Source organism: Phodopus roborovskii, unplaced genomic scaffold (assembly GCF_943737965.1).
Source record: "Phodopus roborovskii unplaced genomic scaffold, PHOROB, whole genome shotgun sequence".
NCBI classification, from domain to species: domain Eukaryota; kingdom Metazoa; phylum Chordata; class Mammalia; order Rodentia; family Cricetidae; genus Phodopus; species Phodopus roborovskii.
This window is the reverse complement of record NW_026126407.1, coordinates 50,778,218-50,804,276: the sequence shown is the minus strand read 5'-3', so window position 1 is coordinate 50,804,276 and position 26,059 is coordinate 50,778,218. Positions and strand designations below refer to the sequence as shown.

Below are 26,059 nucleotides of genomic sequence, written 5' to 3'. Positions count from 1 at the left end.
GGATACTGAATTGTTGGGAGCTGTCTTTGTGGGGCTGCAATCAGAATCAGCCGAGCAGCCCCAGGTCCGTATCTGAGTGGGGGAATGTGGATGAAGGAAAGGCTAGCTATAGATAATAAAGAAAGAGACACAGAATAGAAGTCAGTGAGCAGATCAATACTGAAATGCCACAAGTTTATTTTTTATCACTCTTATATACCTTAACCAAAAAGGGGAACACAGTATCATGTATACGGAACAAACAGACATTTCTTCCTTACTAATTCTAAGGGTTCAGTAACCACACCTTAGCTCCAGCTTCTTGTTCCTTAGCCTTGAGGATCAGGAGTAGCCACACCTCAGATTCAGGTCTGTTGTTATTTAGAATAAGACTGCCAAACATCCTACTGTAGCCACACCTTTGCCCATTAGGTCTTGTAACTTGCTAAGGATAGTTTTGAACTCTCTGTCCTTGCACCAAGATGGAGTGCAGCCATCTTTATGAGCATTGACACAGAATGATCATTACCCCTTCCTATAGCAATTCCTAAAAATAAGGATGTTGTTTTACATACATCAAATTTAAGAAGTTTAGGGATATTTTTTCTAGCCTTAAGTCCATATTGCAGATTGTCAAATGATTCGTCACATCTTTGGCGGCAATTTCTCCCTCTAGCCCAGGATCTCATCCAGGCTCATATATTTATTTACTGGTCGATCCTCTAGAGTCTCTTTAAATTTGAGACAGCCCCTCGGCTGCCTAGCTTTGTCTTTTATGATATTAACAGTTGAAAAACTTATAAAACGTCTCTTTTACAGAAAGATCTGAATATTGGATTTTGTGTCTTTCCCTATCATGCTCATGATCTGCTTCTCTGGCCAGGCATGTCTTTCACTCTATGTCATATCCAGAGGATATGATGCCATGAGCCCTTAATATGTGATAGGCATCTCAACTGGGTGAAGTATCGCCCATTCCTCCAAATTATTGCTATTAACTTCTCATTAGGACTAATAGGCAATTGTGGGTAGGTCTCATAATTACTGCACTCCCTGTAGACTTCCTTAAGGTTAACTGACATCTGTTGATGAGTCTTGTCTGAAGCTATTTTTGCTATGGTAGTTCAAGTGGTGGATCCCATTGGTGTTCAGCAGCCACCATAATGAGGTCCCCTCTCTATTCCTACTTTATTCACCATCATTAGCTTGAATTCATGTACTCCTGTTCTTTCCCATCCTGTGTTACTACACTCGAAAGCTTGAATCTGGCCAGTGGCCCCCTTCAAACTGGTGAATGGGTCTTTTAGACACAGTCTCTTTAACACAACAATGAAGCTCACTTCATATCTTCCCTGCCCTTGTTCAGGAATGAGCTCCTGGGAGCCCCTTTAGTGTGCTGAGTGATTTGGGAATATTTTATTAATACTTAATTTAATGCTATTGTCTGAGCATTTGTTTTGTGTAATTTCAGTCCTTTCATATAAATTGAGACTTGTTTTATGTTCTCATATATGGCTTATTATGGTGAAGATATATGCACTTGAAAAGAATATATATTCTGGATGTGGTCAGTCCTTAACTATTTCGTATTTTGTAAGTATCTGTTAAGTTCAAGTGGTTGACAGTATTGTTCTGACAATCTGTTTGTTAACTTGTTTTCTGTTGTTCTATCCATTATTGAAAAGAACATTAGACTCTCCAGTGGTTCTCCTAGAGTTTGTTGGTATCTAGACACTTAGACCATAGTTTAGTTGTAGCTCCAGGAGTTACAGATTCATACCTGTTCTGGTTTCCATTCTGACAAGGTAATAAACACCATGACCAAAAGCAACTTGGGGAGGAAAGGGTTTATTTCACCTTACCCTTCCAGGTCATTATGCATCATTGAAGGAAGTCAGGGCAGGTACTCAAGGCAGGAATCTGGAATAGAAACTGTAATAGAACACTGCTCACTGGCTCACCCCCATGCTCTTATTTAGCTATCTTTTTATACAGCAAGGACCACCTGCCCAGGCATGGCACTGCCCACAGTGGCCTGGACCCTCTCACATCAATCAGCTTTAAAGACCACAGGCCATTTGCCAGTCTGATCTGGTAAATTCCTCAGGAGAGTCCACCATATAAGTTATCATGGGTTGACGGCTGTAGCTAAACTAGCACTACATTCTTAAGCTGTATTTGTTGGCTTAGAATTAATTTTAAATTTGTTTTAAATGAAGAAATCTTGCAGTGTATACCAGTTACTCTCCTTTCATTTTTCATGCCTTTGCTGTTACGTGTATTCCAGTGGCATGAGTTAACAATCACTGTCCTCTTACTCCAGACTCCCAGAAGTCTTAAGTTCATCTACAATGATTGCATTTCTTTTGTATATGATTGTGTTTTCCAATTCTTTGTAAGCCTAGCAACATTGGATTGTATCGAGATTGTGTGCGACTAAATTTCATTATATCTCTTAAAAGAATACTAAGTTTTTGTCTCAGCAGACTGTTCACGTATCTGAATTCAAATGGTTTTAGCTTTAACTGGGCAGCTTGGAGTCTACCACTCATGTGCAATTAAGCTGCAATTCCAAGAGTCAAAATTGATGTGAGAACAATTTCTATGCAGGACCGGGGCTTCTTCTAGCCTGCCTCTTACTTTCTTGGGTTTGGAACCTCATTCTTTATCTGTAGTTACCCCAAACTATATGTTCATGGACTGGAGAGATGGTTCAGCCATTGAAGGCTAGGCTCACAACCAAAATTATAACTTAAATTTTTAATATTTATTTTTATTTTATTCACATAAATATTTTGCCTGCGTAAATGTGTTAAATGTACTACATGTGAGAAGGAGAACATCAGATCCTCTGACACAGGAGTTATGTATGATTGTGAGCCACCATTCAGTTGTTGGTAACTGAACCTGGGTCCTCTGGAAGAGCAATGAATGAATAAAAACAATCTTATTTTACATACCAATCCCAGTTCCCTCTCCCTCTGTCCTTCCATCCCCCCCTCACTGCAATTCATCCCACACCCCATTCACTCCTCAGGGAGGGTGAGGCCTCCCATAGGGGAATCATCAAAGTCTGGCACATCATTTGGAGCAGGACCTAACACCCCCACCTCCCCACCCTTCCCACCCCTGTGTATCTAAGCTGAGAGAGTATCCCTCCATAGGAAATGGGCTGCCAAAGCACATTCATGCACTAGGGATAAATACTGGTTCCACTGCCATAGGCTCCATAGGCGCAATGGATACTCAAAACAGTTGAGCCATCTCTCTGGTCCCTATTTTTTCTAGTTTTTTAAGTCATTGAGACTGGATTTTAGAGCCAGGAATGGTTATGCAAAACAAAAATCCCAGGACTTGAGGGAGGGGTCTCTCTCTTCTCGCCTCCCCTTCTTTCCTTCTCCTCCTTTCTCCTCTTCTCCCCCTCCCCATCCATGCCCCAGTCTTATTTATAGCCTGTGTGTTCTTAAACTCTTATCTTCCTGCCTTGGCCTTCTGAGCACTGGGATTACAGGTTTTTCCACCAGAGGGTTCGCCAGTGGCATGAACTCATGTCTGTCTTTAGTAAAAACCAAATGAAGGTAAAGATGGAATCCTTACCTGGCTTCCTTCCCTTCCTTCAAGGACGCCTTCTCTCCTTCCGTCTGTCTTGACTACTCTCTTGTGCCTCCAAGCAGTTGTTATATTTTCTGTGAGACCCAAGAAGCAGAAACTCCCAATATTAATTACAAAAGAGCCTTACAGCTTTAACAGGGTTGATCCTGCCCTCCACTGCTGCCAGGGAGGTATCAGAATCTTCCAGCAGCTGCCTGATCATCTTCCCTCTGTCACTGGAAAGGCAGGCAGGCAGAACATGAGCCTGAGAAGATACGTTGTTGCATATTTGTCACAGTAAAGAATCCGGTCTGCAGCAAGAAAAGGACTAAGTGCATCTCTGTGACAGGCGCATTTGAGGCTCTCCCTGTTTTATATGACACCAGGCTAATGGCTACTATATGTGGGGAAGATTATACCCCGTGTTTGTATTCGCCTTCTGAAATTGGGCCAGTGTTCCCCAAATGATACTACAATTTGCCGACAATCCATAAAGAAAAAAGAGTCATGTAAATCAGGTTCGATTCCTTGCTATTTATTAGTCTTAGAGCATGATCACTTTTCAGGTCTCACCTGCACTCTGAGTATCTGGCAGTAGCCCTACAATTACCCCAGCGGCAAACACCAGCGCAGTAACAGCTTGTTAGATTTGAGGTATAATTACTGTCAGTATTCTGGGTGACAGGAAGCTTTTGGAATTGCCTTCATTTGATGCTTCCAAATCAGTACAAGTCCTCTCAGCACCAAGATCTCCTGGCTCTTGGAAAAGATCATCCCACAGGATGAGGGCTGCCTTCTCTGTCCTCCAGCCCTGGATATGTGGACTACGTTCTGAAGCAGGGTCTAATAATGAGTGTGCTGATCCAATTGTCATCCTTAATGGAGGAAAACAGCATTTGATTGTGTCTAGAGACACAAAGGGCTTTCTTGAGGTCTGCTTATGGAAATAGCATCTGTCACACAGTGTCACAGAGGTAGCTTTGGGGATGTGCTCAGTGAGAGGCATCTGAGATGGACTCTGCTGGTATTGATGGAGTATGTTGGTTGTGTCTTCCAGCCTGATGAAAGATTATTTCTTCAAGCCACCCATCAATCAGTTCAGCTTGAACTTCCTGGACCAGGAGCTGGAGCGATCCTACAGAGCCAGCTACCAGGAAGAGGTACGTTCTTACTGCGACCTCACAACAGAGTCACTGTCCTCATGGGACACTGTTGGTTTGTGTTTTACCAAGTGACAGGAAAATAAAGGCTGGTGTTGATTTCCCACAACCAGGATGCCCTGTGTTAGAACTGTATGTGGAAACCCAAGGCCCTTTATGCAAACTGTTTCATCCATAGCTGGTGTTTCTGGTCTTCTGGTGGCTGCACCCAGCCCTGGAAAGATGCCTTGTCACACCTATTCTGGGTTCTCGAGTGACACTTCTCTCCCTATTATGCTGCCACTTCCAACTCTCTGAAATAGGACTAGAAAATGAAGATGTCTGTACCTCCATCCAGAATGTAGGGTTCATATCCCCTTTGCCATACTATCTTAGTATTCTTGAGTTAAGGGGTTAACTTTCCTCTCAGCTCACACATCATTTTCCCCCCAAGAAATTGTCCTTGACAGCAGTTGGGTTTTACTTCCCTGTGTCTTCTTTCTTCTTCATGTGCACCCCATATTGGAACCCCATCTGGTTTCTAAACCTAACACTTAGCTCTCTGTTTCAATGCTATCTAAATCCGAGCACAGCCCACACACCGGATATATTCAGCAGGCACGCTTGAAAAGAATGAATGGAAGAACCTGGAGCCAAAAGTGCACCATCACCAAAACCCAGAACCAAGAGGGTTTTCATTCAGATATCACTTGCTTATTAGGCAGATCTGCATGTCGATTATGAATAGGCCATGACCCAGAGAGACCATGATGTGGAAAATATGGCTAACATTTACCTTGTGTGGTTAAAATTGCTGCCCTGTCAGTCCCCCACTGGACAGTGAATGTCATTGAACATTCCAAATACAAATACAAGTATCTGCGTGAAGCAAGAAGTATTACACCTTAGCACTCCAGACCAGGAGTCAGGAATGTTGGGAAACCTTGATAGTCACATGAGAACAAAGTCCCCCCATTGGCTGTCCTGAGTCTTCTCTGCCCAAGCCCTGACTACTCTGCAGAATGTTAATTAGGTTCCCAGAATGCAATAAAAATACATGTGCCCCTGCAGAGGAGGTCATTGTGGCAGCCTCACCTCCAAGATCTTAGGTCTTTTCAGGGAACCTCAGAAGCCATCTTCTGAGGTTCTGAATTCCATGGGTAGATATTAGGACCCTAGCCCTGTGCCCACTTTACTCAGGTGAGTCCAGGCTTGACTCCGGGCCTGACCAACACTCTCGTTTCCCAAGGCCAAGTCCTGACTTTTTCTATCTTCTCCACTCCTGGGGTCTATCCAAAGCTGAGGGATTGAGCCAGTTCGACCTGAAAGGAACTTGCACTAAACTGAGGGCTGGTCACAGGCCTTCCCTCCTATATACCTCCAGCCCCTTCATCCCTGACCCCTGCTGCCAAGGCTGAATACAAAGCCCCATCAGCAGTGTGCTGTGTTCTTGTTGTCCTTTCTCCCAAGCCCCTGGCTACACATTCTCTCCTCATCCTAAGACAGGCCTGGGGTCTGACAGCTTATCTGGCTCTCATTCCCTGTGTTACCTGGGGATAGCCACTCTTGGCCTCCATCCACACACAAGGAGCAGTGGTGCTTTTCCTCTGTGGGTGTGGAGAGCTCTGACTGAGACGGTGCCTCTCCTAAATTCCCTGACAACGTGCAGGTACCTCTTTAGTAAACTTGGCACACTGCCCTGTTTCCTGTGCCCGTTGTCCCATGATCAGGCTGCCCTGACATTGTTTCATGTCCATCCTGCACCCAGCCAGCCCAGAGCAGCACCCACACAGGTATTGCTCATTTTATTATTTCTTGTGTGTTTGCTTTCATGTGTGAATGTGCTGTACCACATGCATATCTGGTACCCGTGGAGCTCAGAAGAGGGCATGGGATCCCCAGGAACTAGACTTATGGATAATTTTTGAACAACCATGTGTGTTCTGTAAATCAAACCCAGGTTCTCTGAAGAACAACAAATACTCTTAACTGCTGAACCTCCACTCCAGCTTGGAAGGCTCTCCTGATAAAGGTTCTATGCTCCCATTGCACACATGGAAGTTTTCCTTGGCGGCTGCTGTCTTACCATGAAACCAGCTTTCACGTCCATCCCTTCACTGGGCACTTCCATCTCCTGCCGCCTTCACAGATGTGTCCTCCTGGACTCTTAAGACAGTACCCTCTTTCAGAGTGACTATTAAGTATGTTTGAGTCTGTTGACTTTCAGTATGTTGCTGTGTGATCTGGGTAAGTTTCTTAACTTCTCTTTGCCTCTTCTCTAAATTTGGCAGTAATGAGGCGATGATCCACATGGAACAAGCCCCAGGCTGTGTCCAGTCAGGAGCACTCCCTCACACTGGCCATCTGTGGACAACTCCGTTCATCCCTGTCCTCTCCTGCTCTAAACAGGTCATAAAGAATTCTCCTGTGAAGACTTTTGCCAGCGCCACCTTCAGTTCCCTCCTGGATGTGTTTCTGTCCACCACGGTGTTCCTGATTCTCTCCATCACCTGCTTCCTAAAATATGCAGCCACCGCCACTCCCCCGCCACCAGCTGCCCTGGCCGTCTTTGGTGCAGACCTGCTGCTGGAGGTGCTGTCCCTAGCAGTGTCCATCAGGTATGCCCCATTGGAAGAGTGGCTCTCCAATGTTTAGCTTCTAGCTCCCCCTTCTGGCTCCAGAGTTGATGGCAAAACTGACCAACCAACACAGGGGCCAGGAGTTTGAAGAGAGCAGAGCTTCCCTTCTTCCCTCTCACGGGCATCCTCCTTGCAGGCACTGACCCCCCCCCCTCCACCCAGGTGGAACACTAGAGAGGTCAGTCTCCTGTGCAGCCCAGCTGTAGCCAGATGGACTCTGGATCTCCTAAATTAGAGATGAAAAGGAGAAGTGAGAAGAAAGGGAGGAAGAAGTGCAAAGGGCAGGCAGCAGCAGAGCAGAAGTCTGCTAACCTAGGAGCCAGGCCAGCCCAGTTGAGGAAGTCGTATCAGATGTCTGAGCTTGGAATAGACAGCGCTTACTTAGGTATGCTGCCACACGTGCAAGCAACAAGAAAAACAGATAACTTGCACTTTGTAGCGGTTGTATTAAAAAGAACGCCTGGGTCATGGTGGTACACACCAATAACCCTAGCACATGGGAGATGGAAGCAGGGGGATCAGGAATTCAAAGCCATCTTGGCTGCTTAGCAAGTTCAAGACTACCTGGGCTACACAAGCTCTGTCTCAAAACAAACAAAAAACCCTAACATAAAGAGAGAACAGTTAAGAGTGGAAAGGAATAATAGGTCAATCTGTGACAAGGATCTGATACCTACAGCATATCAAGTTCATACAGCTCAGTAATAAAAAGACAGCCAGCCCATTTTATGTTTTTAGTTAAAATATATTCTGATCAGTTTCCCCTCCCTCATCTCCCAGATCGTCCTCACCGTCCACCTCCAGCTACTGGTGGGCATAGGACCTATCCTTAAGTGTGTTTAATTCCCAGTGAGATTCCACTGGAGAAAATAGTTTTTCCTTTCAAGCAGTTGTCAGTTGAAGATAACTTCTTGGTTAAGGATGGGAGCTCTTGTCCACTTCCCCTTCTCAGCTTTGGGATCCCATCTGGCCCAGAAGTATAGAGGCCCTGTGCATGCTACCTCAGTTTCTCTGAGTTCATGTGTGCATCAATCCTGTTGTATCTGGAAGACACTGTTTTCTTGGAATCATCTATACCCTCTGGCTCTTATAATATTTCCCCCTACTGTTCTACATAGCCCCTGGCCCCTGAGGAGGAGGATTTTATAGACATCCCATTTAGGACTGAGTGCTTCAAAGTCTCTGACCCTCTTCACATTGTCCAGTTGTGGATCTCTGTGTCCCCATTTACTTTAGGAGGCAGCTTCTCTGATGATGGCTGAGCAAGACAATGATGTATGTGTACAGCAGGATAAAACAGCCCATTTTAAATAGACAAAAGACCAACCCAAGGTTCTGGGAAATACAGAGCTCTCTGCCATCTCTTAGTAGGTGCGGATGCCCAGAGCATTTCATTTGCAAGCACATCCATCCCCCAGTCCCAAAATGTGCTTACCTCCTGGCTACTGTGACAGTGGGTCCCTGACTGGCCTGCCATGCTTCAGCCTAGCTAAGTCCATTGATTATTGCCCTCAACAGCTTGAGCTAAGATAGAAATGGCAACATCCCAAAGCAGGGGGAAAAACCAGCTTAGATCTGGTCCTACAACTTCCATAATTATCTCTAGGGTGGGCTGTCTGGAACACCCACCTCTCCATTTCTCACCCACTCTCTGGCAGTCGCCCACAGAGACTACCCTCACCCTGTTGAAATGATGTGTCTACACCGTCCCTGAAATTCTCTTTTCAGGGTCAAGCCCGCTGGCCACAGCCAGCAGCATCCCTGCTCCAGCCCCCACTTGCCTGCTTCCAGTTTCCACTCCCTAAGAAATGGCTCACACACAAGTCTTTCGAGGGTCTCCATCTATAGAACTCAAGCCTAGAACTGTCCCCACCTCTGAATGTTCTTTTTTCTTTTGTGTTTGTTGTTTTGGTGGTGCTGGGGATTACCTAGGATCTCACATATGCTGGGCAAGTATCATCTGGTGAGGTAGACACTCCCAACCTTCTGTCCCCCCTCTTTTTATTTTGAGACAGGATCTCACTCACGAAGTAACCTAGGCTGGCCTAGAACTCACTGTGTAGTCCATGCAGGCCTTGAACTCCTGGTCTTCTTGCCTCTTGAGTACCTGGATTGTTTTCCTTTTATTTTTTAAATGAACATGTAACTGAGCATTGTGGTGCACACCTATAAGCCCAGACATTTGGAAAATGGAGGCTGAAGAACCAGAAGTAAAGGTCTTCCTTGGAAACATACCAAGTTTGAGACCAGTCTGAGCTATGTGAGACCCAATCTCAGAAAACCAAAACTTGAAAATAAAATTTATTGTGATAGTTCACATGCAATAAACTCATTCATTTAGATAAGAATCAGGGTCCTGGATTCAGTTCCTGGCACTGCCATAAAAATGTAAAAATCTGAGTTTTAGTAATCTGAGTTTTAGATACTGAGTACAAGTATCATCACAGTGTAATTTGAACATGTTTCTGTCACCCAAAAGAAGCCGTGCCTGTGTGTACCCAGACCCTTTAGGTTTTTGTCTAAAGCCTGGAGGTCCTGGTCTCTATGCCTTTTTACTATAACTCTTTAATCAATGTTCCTTGTCCCTTTATATCCAGTTTGGAAGAATTAGCCCCACCTGAGCTTAACTGCAGAGGACTGTTCCTACCTGCACACTCTGTAGGAGTCTGGTGAGCCAGGCAGCCACTTTACTCCTATGTGGACATGCAGTGCCACAGTGACAAAGGCTAGGAGCGGCTGATCTCATATCAGAAAGACCTACACGGTAGGTTGTGTAGGTGCCCAGGGAAGCCAGTGCTTAGGCTTCCAGCTCAGAGCCTCTCCTTCCATGCCAGCCCCAGGAAAGTCACTGAGACCAGCTGGTCTTGCTTAAAACTGTATGATCTTGGGGACCATGGTAAAGTATTCCAAGCACTCCATATCCTGGCTGGGATTTGGCTCCCTTTATCCTGCCTACAGGCTCCGAGTCCTGCCTGTGAGAGTATCTGTGGTTTTTCTCTTTGATGTTCCAAGGCCTCTGTTTTCATTTAGATTTTAGGAAAGCAGAGCAGTCCAAGGACCCTGAAAGTGTACTTGATTCTCTGTGGGCATTGGCTGGAAGATAGGGAACTGCTGCTCATGACTGTACATAGCTGTTTAGGGTTTAAAGCCAATAGTGCAAGTTCTGGGCATTTGTGAGGCACCCATGCTACCGGTTGCCACAGTGGCTCCTGACCAGAGTTGAAGGCAATGAGCCTGTCTATACCCCCAGCAACAGACCTAAGAGATGTTCTGTTAATCTCCATCCCAGGATCTCAGTGTCCTGCTGCCCTATCCTGCCTCAGGGAGCTCTTTGCTCAGCCAAAACCTAACTTTCCCTAGTGCCTGCTCTTCATGGGAGGATTTTACTTTCCTGGGGTGTAGCCCACCTAGCTCTTCAATGGTAAGAAAAGCCATAGCATGCTGCTGCGGGAATGTGAAAGCCCCCTCTTAGGAAATAAAAAAAAAAAAACTGTCTGCTGTATGCTGTCATACCCATGATCCAGCTGTGGACAAGACAGCTGGACATACAGGGGTGGGGTTAATGGCAGTGAGCTGTGTCTTGATTTTCCAGAAGGCTGAATGGCTCTTAATGTCCCAACCAAAATGGAATCTGTTTGGCTTGCAACAGAGCTAACACCTCTGAAAACACCTGCTTGTGCACAGGACACAGTGAGCCCCCATGTTGGGATGTTATTAGCAAGCTATTTTCCCTCTGTAGCTTCTGAGGAGAAGGTAGTAGAGGTTTTGTGGGTCCCAATGGAGTGTCACTGTGTGACCCTGGCAAGGCATCTGTGTCCCTACCTACTCACAACAACCCTCTCCCATTATGACCACCAAAAGGCTCAATAGAACACCTCTAGATAGACCCCATTCAGGACTTCCTGACCACAGTAGACTTAATTTGGGGTCATTAATGTTCTTTTAAGCCCCACAGACCCACAGAGGTTTTTGCTAAGTGTCTTTCACCCAAATGGAGCAGGTGACCTTACATTTGGGTATGAAGATCTGTGAGTATAGCCAGTTCACTCACTTGTTGACAAGTTAGGGGGTGCAGTCTGTTGCCCTTGGCATCCCCCCCCCCAGGCATCAGAAGCTGCAACATGGGACAGTTGAGACATGGCATGCTAACCTTCTATTCCTGATCCTTTCCGCTCTGTGACCCAGAATGGTGTTCTTCCTAGAGGATGTCATGATGTGCACAAAGCGGTTGCTGGAATGGATCGCTGGCTGGCTCCCTCGACACTGCATTGGGGCCATCTTGGTATCTCTTCCTGCCCTGGCTGTTTATTCACACATCACCTCTGAGTTTGAGACAAACATACATGTAAGTAGCAGCAGGCCATGTTCTCTCCATGCTTCCCAGGCTCCCTAGCACCTTCTCTCATGCAAAGTCTGATTCCTTGGGATCGGGATGAAATACAAGTCCTTAAAGAGGCACACTCTGTTACTGCTTCCAGCCATCCTCTTAAAACAGAAAGCATAAGCTGGGCATGTGGGACACACCTGTGTCATTAGAGAGTGGAGGCAGGAGTTCAAGGTCATCCTTAACTATATAGACTTTGAAGATAGTCTGGACTATACATACAAGAGCCTGTCGTAAAACACACACACACACACACACACACACACACACACACACACACACAGCAGTGTGGACCTGCCAGAAAAGAGGGCACAAGGCTTTTCCAACTTCACTCAGTATCCATCAAGTTTCAGATCAATTACAGTCAGGCTTCACTTCCTGTGGTTCCAGTTTCAACTTTTGGGCTTTGCAGTGGTACAGAAGTATCCCCAAATGACAATTCTGATTTTCCTTCCATCTTTTTTCAGCCGCTTTGCTAAGATCACATGGAAGTAGCTGCTTTTCACTTTCAGCACTCAGTGAATAATAGCTGGTAGCAAATAAGCTTGATGTCAGATGGCTTTGCCCAACTGTGGGATTATGTAGCCCCAGACCTTGCTTACATTTGGCAGGTGCTCTGCCACAGGGTCACATTCCCAGCCTGATGGTGTGTAAAGGACTTACAGATATGGAATCCTGTAGCAGTCTGAACATTTGTACTTTACCTCATGCTTTATAAAGCAGCATCTGCCCTGTGTGTCCAGATGGCACATGCCAGTCTGCTGAAGCCACTGGCAGGCACCTGGACCAGCTACTCTGTGAAGGAGCTTTGGAGTTAAAGAATAAGCTAGTTGTGGGAAACATTTGCTTCTTGGCCTTTAAGTTGAGGTCTAGTGCAGTGAGTGCCAGTGTGTGGGAAGACCTTCCAGGGTATCAGGGTATCTGATATCAATAGGACTGAAGGAAGGTGATTGGCCCTACAGTCATAGGGCCTAATCAGCTGCTTCCCTTTCCTGTCTGTCAAAGTGATGTGTACCATTTTACATGCCTGGAGGAATATTCACCTAACAGTGTGAACATGTAACCTAATGTGCTGTGCCCTGGGACAGACATGCGATCTGATTTTAAAACCAGCAAGTTACCCAAATGAAGACTCATTATGTATTTCATGGTTGCTTCTTGTCACTGTGACCAAATATGTGATGAGAAACACTGTAAGGGGCAGAGAATCAGTTCTGGCTTGGGACTTCAGGGTATTATGTGTCACAGTAGGGAAGGCATGGCTCCATGATGTTCAGGCTGAGACTGCATCTACTTACAGCTCGGTGAAACAGGAAGCAGAGAGAGATGAAATAGGAAGCAAACCAGACTATAACACTCAAGGCCCTGCCCTCCAGAGCTTCTCTTTCTCCTGCTAGGCTTTACTCCCCAAAGATTCCACAGCCTCTCCAATGACACCCCTAGATGGGGAATAAGTGCTCAAACACATGAGTCTCTGGGGCACCCTTTACACTCAAGCCATCACAACAGGTATCAGAGATGCTTGGTGCTGAACAAAGCTCGGGTGAGCGGGTCCTCTGAGTCTGAGACATGCAGATCGGATGGGAGCACTGTGTGGCGGTGGGACAGGCTCTCCTAACAGAGGCTTCTCTTGCAGCTCACCATGTTCACAGGCTCTGCTGTGCTGGTGGCCGTCGTGCACTACTGTAACTTCTGCCAGCTCAGCTCCTGGATGAGGTCCTCCCTCGCCACCATCGTGGGGGCTGGGCCATTGCTTCTGCTCTACATCTCCCTGTGCCGGGACAGGTATGTGACCATACTGTCGCCTCATGCCTTCCTCACCTACCACCACTTAGGGCTCAGTAGTGGCTCCTTGTTAATGCTGTGTGATGTGTTTTCCATCATGACTTGAAGTATCTTCCAGCACACATACTACCCAAAGAGTACCAGCTGGGAATGAGGCTCCGTGATGAAGTGCCTGCCTGGCATGCAAAGGCTTTAGTTCAGTCCCCAGAACTAACCTCCCCATAACCCAAAAAGTAATAAAGTGCCATGAGAATGATATGAGAAAGATAAAGTCATTTATACCAGCATACTATAGATGGAGCATCCTTAATCTGAAAGCCTCCATTCTGGATGCTAGAAAATCTAACAGTTTGATCATTGGTGTAATATCAGTGCCAGATGTCTGACAACTCAGATCCCACAAGCTTTGTTCCATGCACAGAATTATTTAAAAATTTGTATAAAATTACCTTCAGTTTTTGTGTATAACATGTATATATTGAAACATAAATGATCTTTGGGTTTATACTTAGTTTCTATCTGTAAAAGATGCCTATATCATCAGTTGTGTGTAAATATTCAAAATTTCACAAGATTTATGATGCAGGCCTTTGGATTTGGGAACTCAGTCTGTGTATATTTGAATATAGATGTTCTTAGAAACCTGCCTCTGCAAGGCACATGGCTATTGTAAGATACTTACTTTTGTGAGTGAGTTGGAATCTACGAAAGGCCTGAAGTTATTTCACATGAGAGTCAGAATGATAAAAGAACAGAGGAAAAGCCAGAGTGGTGCAGGCCCAAAATCCCAGCACTCAGGAAGCTGAGTTTAAGTTTAAAATTTAAGTCTAGCCTAGGCTACATGGCCAGACTCCATCTCAAAAAAACTAGAAGAGAATGTTGGGAGGATGGTGGAGAGGCACACACCTTTAATCCCAGCACTCAGGAGACAGAGGCAGGCAGATCTCTGTGAGTTCCAGGCCAGCCTGGTCTACAGAGCAAGTTACAGGACAGCGAGGGCTACACAGAAAAACCCTGTCTCAAAAAACAGACAAACAAACAAAAAGCACAAATGGGGGTTGGAGAGATGACTCAGAGGTTAAGAGCATTGACTGCTCTTCCAGAGGTCCTGAGTTCAATTCCCAGCAACTGCATGGCAGCTCACAACCATCTGTAATGAGATCTGATGCCCACTTCTGGCAAACAAACAAACAAATGAAACTTAAAAAAACACCCCCACCACACAGAAAAGCAAAAAACAAAAATCAAACAGAAAAACTAGAAGAGGCAAACTTGGTGGCACATGCCTATAATCTCACCACGTGGTAAGTAGAGGGAGGGCCATCAGGAGTTCGAGGCCTTGTGCCTGTATGATGAGTCTGAGGCCTTCTGGGCTACAGGAGACGCTGTCTCAAATAAAACAAAAATAAAACTACACTCTGGCAGGTGCTAAGGAGTACAAAGTGTGATGTGGACAGAGTCACATGATGGACCTCTGGAGTCAGGATGAGAGGGACAGGACAGTTAAACCCTGTAAGAGCCAGGCATGGTGGTTCACACCTGTAATCACAGAACTGGTAAGGGGAGGTGGATGCCCAAAGACATCGAGCAAGCAACCAGTCAACAAAATGAAGTAAAACACCCAGTATGGACAAAGACCAGTGAGATTCCTTTCTCCATTAGGTTCCACCAGAGGTACCACATTTGGTTCTTCATTAAATGTGTCCCACATTTCCTGTTACACACCAGCAACTGACTTTGTGGCTTTTGCACTTTGTCAACTAAATACATAGGTGGAAATAGAATAGAAACTTGGGTAGCAGAATGCACATGGTTAGTACTTTATTTAAACAGTCCATGATTTCTTAAGCCAATTAAGCTTTAATATCAGGCTTTTCTCCTAATTTCTTAGATTGGTACTTACCAGGTGCGGTGGAGAACCACCTGTCCATAAATCTGCTGGGATCAGGGAGACAGGTTATTTTAAAGTTGCAGGGGACATTTCTCCATTGTGCTTTGCAGAATAGCTAACATTCCTGTTCCCTAACTTATTCTCATAGCCAGGAACTACCACATTTCCCAGGTACCCCCTTGGCATTGGCATTGCTGTCACTGTGGACCACTGCTTGAGTAAATACTGCTGTCAGCAGCATCAGATGTGTCTTTGGGTAATCATGGGGCAGCCAGTGGTGAATAGTGAGCAGAGTGAGTGTCTGTCCTCAGCTTCCGGACTATAAAATAGCAATGAGATCACAGTCATGTTCCCTACAAACAAAGATCATCAAGGAATCAGAAGTGGAGCTGTCGATCAATAGTTACAAGTAATTACATTAAGTGAAATGAGCCCTTCCCCTCCTCCAGCCACCACCTTTGTGGAACATCTGGATTCACAGCCACCATAGTGCTTTATACAGAGAGTACGAAATTCATCAACCAGCCTTTAACTTCAGATGCCTCGTGAACTACTATGGTGACGTTTAGTCACAGCTTTGGGTCCAGAGAGATAAAGTGTCCTCCCAGCTGACTTCCTGCTACAATCCAAACAGCAGATTTTGGAGTGGAAGTTGTAGTTGAAGCTTACCTGGGACCAAGACCCCTCCCTCATGGGGCTCCTCTGAGCCTACTGCCCAGCCCCACTTGTTGCTAGATCTAGCAGGACACAGTGCTTGTTATGTAGTAAACAAAATCGAAGGTGTCTTAGTTTTCTGTTGCTGTGAAAAAACACCATGACCAAGGCAACTATTCATTTTCTTTCCAGTTCCATAGTGATGTCACCCTTGGATACAGCACAGAACTTCAGGTAAGCTTTCAACCTGTGACCTGTGTCCAATAAATGAGAACAACTATCTTTCCACTCTTTATCTCCTGAGAGAATACATGCCATAATTTAACTGTACAAATGTGCGTGCGTGTGTGCGTGTGTGTGTGTGTGTGTTAGGTTGAGAAAGCAAGCAATAAGTGCATATTAAAGTGTCCAATCACAGTTGTAGCTTACTGGGAAGGTGAGTGGTCACTAAGACATATTAGAGTTAGTTTAATGTTATGTAAGACTTAATTTATTGATACAGGAAATCTCACAAAGAAAAATATTTATCATCTAATAATTTTGACTTGAAGCCACCAAGATGGCTTTGTTGTTAAAGATGCTTGCCATGAGAGTTTGATCAACCATGAGAGTTCTGGGGATCAACCTGAGTTTGATCCCAAGAACCCATGTAAGAGTTGTTGGAAAGAACTACCTCCACTGACCTACACACATGCACCTCAGCATGCATACACAGACAGTAATGATAAATGACTTAACAATAGATATTTTACATTATCTGATGAGAAATTTGAAATAATATTTGAATTTTTAATTATATATTTAACCCTTGCTTTACTCTAAATATAAAAGTAAATTCTAAGTAAAAAGGTAAGGGTTATGTGTGCTGTGAATTGCACATCTACAGCTACACATGCCCCTGTATTAATGCATGCAAACACATATACCACCAAAAATAAACTACAAATATTAGAAAAACAATAATTTTCAAGCCTTTTAAGAGAGCTAATTTTCCAGTCTTATCAGTAATAAATAGGTCACATGAAAAAGAATGGATGACAAATTAAAGAGGAAGGGAAAGAAAACCAAAACAGAACAACACTCATGGAACAAAAACCCCACATAGATGAAAGACAAAATACTTAGAATTCACAAAAGAAGAGATGTGTATATCACATATTGGCCACATTTCCCCCAATCCTGAGAACCAAGCGCAGGGCACTGTACATGCTGTGCCAGTATTCTCCATTGATCTTCAGCTCAGCTTAAATTGGGCCCTCAAAAATAGAAGCATGATGCCAGCCATGACATTCAAGCCTGTAATACTAGTACTCTGGAGGCTGAAGCAAGAGGATTGCTGTGAGTTTGAGGCCAGTGATAGTGTGCCCCTGTATATTCAGCCCTAATGGACCCCAAATGTTAACAGATACCATGCTATGCTGGTTAGAGCTGCAAGTAGCTCTTGCTTTCTGTTTGTTGTTGTTGTTTTCTATTTTAAAACCCCTCTTTTGTATGGTAATAGACTTTAGCATGTTTTACATTCACTTCCATTCATGGTTTAATGTCCCAATATTCAGTCATAAGTTCACTCTTACTTTTTGTTGTTGTTTTGTTTTGTTTTTTGAGGTAGGGTTTCTCTGTATTGCTTTGGAGCCTGTCCTGGAACTAGTTCTAGACCAGGCTGTCTTCAAACTCACAGAGATCCACCTGCCTCCGTCTCCCAAGTGCTGGGATTAAAGACGTGTGCCACCACTGCCTGAATGACTCTTACATTTATTTGACTCAAATTCCTCTTTTAGCCTGGGCCATGATGGTACAAGCCTGTAATCTCAGCTCTGCAGGAGGCCAAGAGAGCAGGAAAGCCTGTGTGGGCTGTAGAGTGAGCTCAAGGCCAGTCTTGGCAACATTTTTTGAGACCCTGTCTTAAAATTGAAATGAAAACTAAAGAGCTGAGAATAGCTCAGTGGTAGAACCCTCTTTTTGAAAACTGACCTTTGCTATTTGAATTTGAACTGGGATTGGCTACCTTTGTCCATGTATCTTAGAATAAGAATTGCTGGTTGTGATAGCATATCCCATAATACCAGCACTTGGGAAGTGGGGACAGAAGGATCAAAAGTTCATGGTCACCCTCAGCTACATATCAAGTTAATGCTAAGACAGTCTGAATGACATGAGACCCTGTGTTAATAAAACAAAATTCAGTAAGGGGCAAAATGGCTCAACAAGGAAAAGACTTGATGCTTACAGCAGATAGAAAACCAGTGCTACAGACTTGACACACTAAAGGTAGAATGTATGTGTCTGCTTTCACTTAGCACACATACACAAAACAAAGTTTTCTTAAAGGTATGGGCCAATGAATAGCTCAGTAGGTGCTTTCGGCCAAGTCTTTTGTCCCGCAGGAAAATGACTGTAAGTTTGAGGCCCGCAAGTGAGGAGGGAGAGAGAGACTGATTATGGAAACATGGGCACTGTCATCTGTTTCTCCCACTGAGATTTAAAGCACCTCATACTTACTAAAGGGGGCTGTTCCTCAGTGCATAACATTGGGAAAAGCAAAATAAAATTTAGCCCTAGACCAGCAAGCTGTGCTCACAGGAAACAGGGCTGGCTTCTTCCCAGCCCAGATCCTCTCCCCACTCTGCTTCAAAGGCAGCCAGAGAACCCCAGGCTGGACTGAAACATTTAAGCAAAGTGGTCTCTTTGTTTAGCACTTGAGAGTCATTGGTATTATCATTTGTTTCTATGCTATACGTAAAATAAATAAGCATGGCATGTCCTACCATAGAGAACTCAGTCCTGGTTCCCAACCACTGAACTGTGAAACCCATGCCAGGTCCCCAGGCCAGCCTAGCTGGACTCCAGGGTCTAGCACATTGCAGGGAAAAGTCAACAGAATCAGCAAAGGGAGCAGCTTCTCTCAGGAACCCTCCCTCCTCTCCCAGAGTGGTGAGGGCCCTGGAGGGTCTCAGTCAGGAATCAGAGCTCTGACTTCTCATAGCAGCCACAGATAGCCTGGGGGGGGGGGGAAACAGGTGCTCAGCAGAAACTGCATTGCCTGTGCAAGCAGCCTGATACCCCTGGCTGCTGTCAACAGAAACCCTGCCCAGTCCCAGCTCCCTGTTGCCTGGCCAGGCCTTCCTGAGAATGATGACCTCCCCTGCTGAGCTGGCACCACTACACTGAACCCTAATGCAGAAGGGACTTGGCCATGTTCCAGCTAGTCTTCATGATTTACTTACAAGGAAACCAAGTGCCAAAGAAGGTGTGGTTTGCCGAGACAACCCCCCCCCCCAAACTCTCCAGTTGGTCCTACCAGAGCAGCCCAGGGGTCCAGTCCAAATCAGGGCTTTTGTGATGGCCCTTTGGGGAATGTCTCAATGGCCTCGAGTTCATTTTCCCTTTTTTCTTCTTCTTCCTTTCTTTTGCTTTTATGTTTTCTTTTGAGATAAGATCTTGTGTAATCCAGGCTGGCCTTGAACTTGCTATGTACCCAAAGATGACTTTAAACTCTTAATACTCCTGTCTCTGCCTCCAAAGTGCTAGCATGACAAGATGTGTGTCATCAGGCTTTCCTAAATCCATTATTTTAAAATACCCTTATGTCAGCTATAACAATAAAACTTTAACTAAATAGTGTGGCTGAGGAATTAAGGTTTCTGTGTCCTAGACTCATCTCACCTGAGGACACATCAGCTTTCTATCCATTTATCTTGACATAGTGACCAAGTCCATCATTACATAAAATCTAACAACATACCTTGAACAATTTAGAAATGCATTAACTTATAAAACTGATATGAACTGAACAGTCACGTATTAAAAATAGAAAGGGAGGGGGCAAGGAAGGGAAGAAGGAAATTCAAATGTCAACATTAGCTGACTTGGATAGTACGACAATTGATAAATCATTTTTTTTTTTAATTTTTACTTTTTCCCCAAATTTTCTATGATTGAGCATGCAGTATTTTTAACAGAGGGAGAAAACTGAGCAAGTGTGGTGGTATATGCTTATCATCCCAGCACTTGGGAAGTGGAGGTAAGAGGGTTAGAAATGCAAGGTTAGCCTCAGCTATATAGCAAATCCAGGCCAGCCTGAGCCACGTAAGATCCTGCCTTTAAAAAAAAAAAAAACAAGACATGGTGGTACTCAGTGCTAATCTTCAATTTCAGCTACAGGGCTTCTCATTGGCACTCAGCTGCAGGAGAACAACGCCACTGGGAGTATGTTCAGTCACAAAGGGAATGGGAACGTGCAGCCTCTAGAACAGTTTGAAGGATGAGGCTATAGCTTAGAGAACGCTTGCCTACATGCAAGACCCTGGGCTCAATCTCTGGCACTTAAAAGGAGGACTTCTTGGGAATGTCTAATTAAATTCTAAATTCGCAATGTTTAAAATAATTCAATAATCCCCATATATGCAAAGGTGAGGATACAGGAATGTTCCCTGAAACAATATTTTTCATCATAACTACAGTCCCTCATGAATGTGGTGCATCCATATATTAGATTACCTCTAGCCATGAGAAAATAACTCTGTTTGTTACCTCAGAGGGAAGACTGTTCTATTCTGTGTGCTGATCAAGTTTCTTACCATGCATATACCATTTGAAAATGCTAAGATTGTCTTAAATGACTTTGGAAAAGCAAAACTAAAATGGGGAACTGTGTTTTGTTATACTTTCACATAAGTAGAGAATAAAGAAAATATAAGTAGTCTTGATAAATTGATATCTGTTTAGAAATCTAAGAAACTACATCAGAATATTCAATTTCTTGGGTACAGTAATAACACTGTGATCACAAAGGGAAATGTTCTTGTTTGGAACTAAAGTAGTTAGACCAGCTAGACCAGCAACCTTTTTTTTGTTTTGTTTTGGGGTGTTTTTTTTTTTTTTTCCGAGACAGGGTTTCTCTGTATTGTTTTGGAGCCTGTCCTGGAACCTCACTCACTCTGTAGACCAGGCTGGCCTTGAACTCACAGAGATCCGCCTGCCTCTGCCTCCCAAGTGCTGGGATTAAAGGTGTGTGCCACCAACATCTGGCTGACCAGGGACTTTCAAAATGTTTAGGAAAAAGTATTTGTATATGTCAGTGTGTGTGTATGTGTGTGATGTGTGTCTCTACGTGTTAAGAGGAAAAGCAGAGAGGCAACAATTAACAGTTGTCAAATTTAAGTGAAAAGCTTCCAACTATTTTCTTTATGAAATTTAAAGTTCCATGAAGTTGAGATTGTCCAAAAGGAATAGTTGAGGAGAAAGAAAAGATTTCTTTTAATCTAATGAGTTCTTTTAAGAAGCAGTTACAGCTGGGCTTAGCAGTAAGAGTCTGTAATCGCATCGTGTGGGTATAGAGACAGGAAGATAAATGCAAGGCTAGCCTCCAGCTACACAGCAAGTTCACAGCCAGCCTTGGCTGCATAAGACCTGGTTTCAAGAAACCAAATAAAATGTAAATAAAACAAAAGCATTCCTGAAGCCTGCAAAATAACCAGGCTGCTTTCTGGCCTCAGGGTGTCTCAGAGTGCTCACTCTCTTCTCCGGTTTGGAGTGCTCCCTTAATAGGTGCTCTGAGCAGCTGTGTCATTTTTCATCTCTCTGCTCCCTAGTGCCAACAGGAACCCATGCAACAGCTCACTGCTGCAGGACAGCAGGAGGCCAGCAAGCCTCATCGGCAAGGAGCTTGTCCTCACCTTCTTCCTCCTGCTCCTCTTGGTCTGGTTCCTGAACCGAGAGTTCGAGGTCAGCTACCGCCTGCACTACCATGGGGATGTGGAAGCAGATCTGCACCGCACCAAGATCCAGAGCATGAGGGATCAGGCTGACTGGCTGCTGAGGAACATCATCCCCTACCATGTGGCTGAGCAGCTCAAAGTCTCCCAGACCTACTCCAAGAACCATGACAGTGGAGGAGTGATCTTTGCCAGCATTGTCAACTTCAGTGAATTCTATGAAGAGAACTATGAAGGGGGCAAGGAATGCTACCGGGTCCTTAATGAGCTGATAGGTGACTTTGATGAGCTTCTGAGCAAGCCAGACTATAACAACATTGAGAAGATCAAGACCATTGGGGCCACGTACATGGCAGCATCAGGGCTGAACACCGCCCAGTGCCAGGAGGGTGGCCACCCACAGGAGCATCTGCGTATCCTCTTTGAGTTTGCCAAGGAGATGATGCGTGTGGTGGATGATTTCAACAACAATATGTTATGGTTCAACTTCAAGCTCAGGGTTGGCTTTAACCATGGACCCCTCACAGCAGGTGTCATTGGTACCACCAAACTGCTATATGACATCTGGGGGGACACTGTCAACATTGCCAGCAGGATGGACACCACTGGTGTTGAGTGCCGCATCCAGGTGAGCGAAGAGAGCTACCGTGTGCTGAGCAAGATGGGTTATGACTTTGACTACCGAGGGACTGTGAACGTCAAGGGGAAAGGGCAGATGAAGACCTACCTTTATCCAAAGTGCATGGACAATGGGGTTGTGCCCCAGCACCAGCTGTCCATCTCCCCAGACATCCGTGTCCAGGTGGACGGCAGCATTGGACGGTCTCCCACAGATGAGATTGCCAACTTGGTGCCTTCTGTTCAGTACACGGACAAGACTTCCTTGGGATCTGATGACAACACACAGGCCAAGGAAGTGCACCTGTCCTGTAAGAGACCCTGGAGAGAGCCGGTCAAAGCTGAAGAAAGGTTTCAATTTGGAAAAGCCATAGAAAAGGATGACTGTGAAGACACAGGAATAGAAGAAGCCAATGAACTCACCAAGCTCAATGTCTCAAAGAGTGTATGAGGCAGCATGGAGAGCTGCCGAGGTGCTCTGTTCATCCAAACACAATAATATTTGTAGTGACAGGCTGGCGTGCTACCTAGCACCTCCATTTCTGTCCCTGAATGTGGTGTCATGTGGTCATTTCAGCCCTAATCTCTGTGTGGATCACAGTTATTCAGGGTCCATTCCCACCCATTTCTTCTTTCCTTTACTCCCTTTCCTGGAAGCCTGCCCCCGGCCTGGGGGTGTCCATTCAGTGATGTGGAGGATTACAAGTGCCTTCAGGGTTTGGCCTTGAGTCTAGGGCTGAGGCCACTGGTGGAATCATGGCCCTCGGTATTATTTGACTTCTTTAGGATAAAAAAAAAAAAAAAAAAAAAAAAAAAAAAGCTGTGGTTAAGATACCATTTTTATTGCCTTTTCTCACAAGTTTTTTTTTTCTCATGCAGTGTTTTCCAGTTTATTTTTTCTATATATGTAATAGTGTTTTTCAGTCACCTGGCCTTTCTAAGCACATACATGCACACATACTTGCATTTATGAATCTGACATAAAGTGCCAGTAACTCATCTGGGGGAGGGCTATAAAAGGGGAGCAGGGCTAGGAAGCTCAGCAAGCCCCCCTCCTGGCATCTCTTGGGTACCTGGGCCCATATTCCTGTGGCCCATGAATGGGCCTCTCCGCCCCAACACTGGGCAGTTTCAGGGGCTCATCTGCACGCAGGCCAGAATTTCATATGCTCACCAGGCACAAAGCTTACAAACCAGGCCTCAGGAATCTCAAAGCCGCGTTTTCATCCTGACCCTCCACAGAGGGGTCTTCCAGCCAAGAGCAAAGATGTTTATCTCAGAAGCTGACTCATCTGAGGGAGACATTCAACCATCTGAGGGTTGAGTTTATTTATTTATTTATTTATCAAAACATGTATTATGGGGAGGGGCCACTGGGTAGTTTTGGTGGAGACAGTCAGGGAGTGGGCAGGACAGTTTGCAAAGGACACAGCAGACCAACGACAAGATGTCCCTCTATGTTTCATGCCTCATCCATTGTGGCCTACCGTGCCACCCAGGGTGCTGCTCCTCCTTGTGGGGATCCAGAGTAAAACTGGCTCGGCTCCAAGCGGGATTCTGCAGACCTTTTGTCCGTTCCTCCCACTATTGGACTGCACAGGCAGATTTGTTGTGGGATTTAATTCTGCTGGCCAATTCAGATTCTCGAAAGGGGTTTCCTATGGTGCACCGAGGGACAGAACTATCTGTATGCCAAAGGAAATGCAGACAGCCAAACACAGACACTAGGGAAAATGATGTTCATGGTCCTGGTTACTAACCTTGCTTGTGGTTGTGTCTTTCCATGTTGAGTCTCAAGTTTATGCCGAATAGAACTCAGGCTACAGTTGCCCTGTCGTCATCACTTTTCCAGATGACGATGGTGTGCAGCTCAGAGGCAACTGAGGACCAGCTCTGTCTGTTGGAGGCCTTCATGCTGTACCCTGTGGTGTGTTCTTTCACTGGTAAACCTCATTGTATAATTTTCACATCTGAGTTGGGTCCCCTTGTCACTCATCTCCAAAGACAGACAGAACCTGCTGATGCTAGCAAAGTGACATCTTAGTTCTAGTCAGCCACTTCCTCTGGAGATACCTGGGATGGCCACCCGAGCATCATAGCCACACCAGGACCCAGAGTGTTCTTAGTGACTAGAAGATTTTCCTTCCCAGTTGGCTCCCTGTTGGTCTTCCGACTCGAAGAACAGATAGTTGTGACAATACCTCTTGCTTCTAAAGAATGTATTCTTGTACAATGCCACAGATTTTTTTTCCTTAAAAACACTACCTGGTTCTTTCCTTGTACTAAAGATTTAGGGCATGTTGGGTTTCCTCCTGTCAGTATTAGGATATGCATTATCTGAGTGAGTGTCAGTCTGTCCTCCACCTCCAGGCTGCATAGCCTTGAAGAGCTAGCTGGTTGCCAGTGTCTTTGCAGTCTTAGTTCAAGATGTGCTCTATCAAGTTCATCACTGCACACATCTTTCCTCTCAAGCGCGCTTCCTTTCTCTGCTACAAACGTGTTTGTGATTCTTTCCCAGCCCACCATCCAACCCTAGACCTGCAAACCAGCTGCAGAGAATCATTGGCTTTGAACAGGTGGTCCAGTTCTGCATTGTGAAATAGAGCCCTAGATGAAGGGAAGCTCACACAGTGTGCAATGGTCTTAAGAAACACCCTGAGCCTTCCTGAAGAACCTGTGCAGACATTTCTTTCTTCTTTCAGGGTGCAAGGCCCCTTAGGCCTTTCCAGCTCCCTGCCCCAAAGCATACCTCAACCCAGAACCACAGGCTCTGCAGCACACCTGCCATGCAGCCTGGGCTGTTGGCATTGAACAAACAGCTGGAGACAGTTGGGCTTCTAGGCAGTGGACTCGAGTGTCCTTCAGGTGGCAATACTTCTTAGAAACCTAAGGCAGGAAGCAATACTCCAGAATTGAATGTGTGTAAATAGTTGCTTTGCGTTGCAATTGCTCTTTCCTTCTCAGCCCCAGCTCAGATCAGTTTTATACACCTGTATGATCAAGCACACATAATTTTATTCCACGCAAATGAACATATAGCATCAGTTATAAGCCCTTAAACTGCTTGACAAGCCCCACAGATTGTCCACACCTGCGCATGGCTCCCTCCACCCTGGCTTCACTCCTGGGGACTGCGTCTGCACGTTCACACATGACACAGAGAGCCAAAGGCAGTGTGCAGCCATCACCTGGGCTGTAGTCACTTGTAGTTCCCAAAGAAAAGTCTGCATTTGAATTTCTTCATTTTCAAGGTCAGCATTTTTAAATTGGTTGTTTTGAAAATCGCATCATGCCTAGAACCTGAAATTAAATTAGCAAGAACTGATTATTTGTGTTTCCATGTTTCCTTTGCTCTGCTCTTTTTAAATTGTTAATTCTAAGAATTTCAAAATGCATCCACTGAAAAAAAAATGGACATTAAAATATTCTAAAACTTAACTTTGGTGCCTGGTATCTTGATTGAAAAGCTTGATACTCTATCAGATTAGGCTGGCCCTCTGCCCACCCCTTGTGTTTTCTGCAACTTATGGCCAAAGCAGGAAGATTTACTTTCATTCCCATCAAGGCTTTTAAAATAGCAAAACAAAACAAATTCCACTTTTTGTGTTTCTGGGGCCATATTATTATCATTATCATTATTAAATTAATTCACCTGCAGTTAACAT

The 26,059-nt window shown here is 44.9% G+C and overlaps 1 protein-coding gene across 2 annotated transcripts in view; it reads left to right on the top strand.

Annotated features, from left to right (window-relative positions):
* The window catches only part of Adcy9 (adenylate cyclase 9), a 130,207-nt gene extending 104,375 nt beyond the window's left edge, over window positions 1-25,832 (top strand). For both annotated transcript variants that reach the window (XM_051181316.1, XM_051181317.1), the window contains 6 exons: window positions 4,628-4,730; window positions 7,119-7,327; window positions 11,534-11,693; window positions 13,369-13,517; window positions 16,255-16,296; window positions 21,654-25,832. In XM_051181316.1, coding sequence (XP_051037273.1) covers window positions 4,628-4,730; window positions 7,119-7,327; window positions 11,534-11,693; window positions 13,369-13,517; window positions 16,255-16,296; window positions 21,654-22,845 — 1,855 coding nt within the window. In that variant the 3' untranslated portion in view covers window positions 22,846-25,832. The remainder of the gene's footprint in view (window positions 1-4,627; window positions 4,731-7,118; window positions 7,328-11,533; window positions 11,694-13,368; window positions 13,518-16,254; window positions 16,297-21,653) is intronic.
* The last annotated feature ends 227 nt before the right edge of the window (window positions 25,833-26,059 follow it).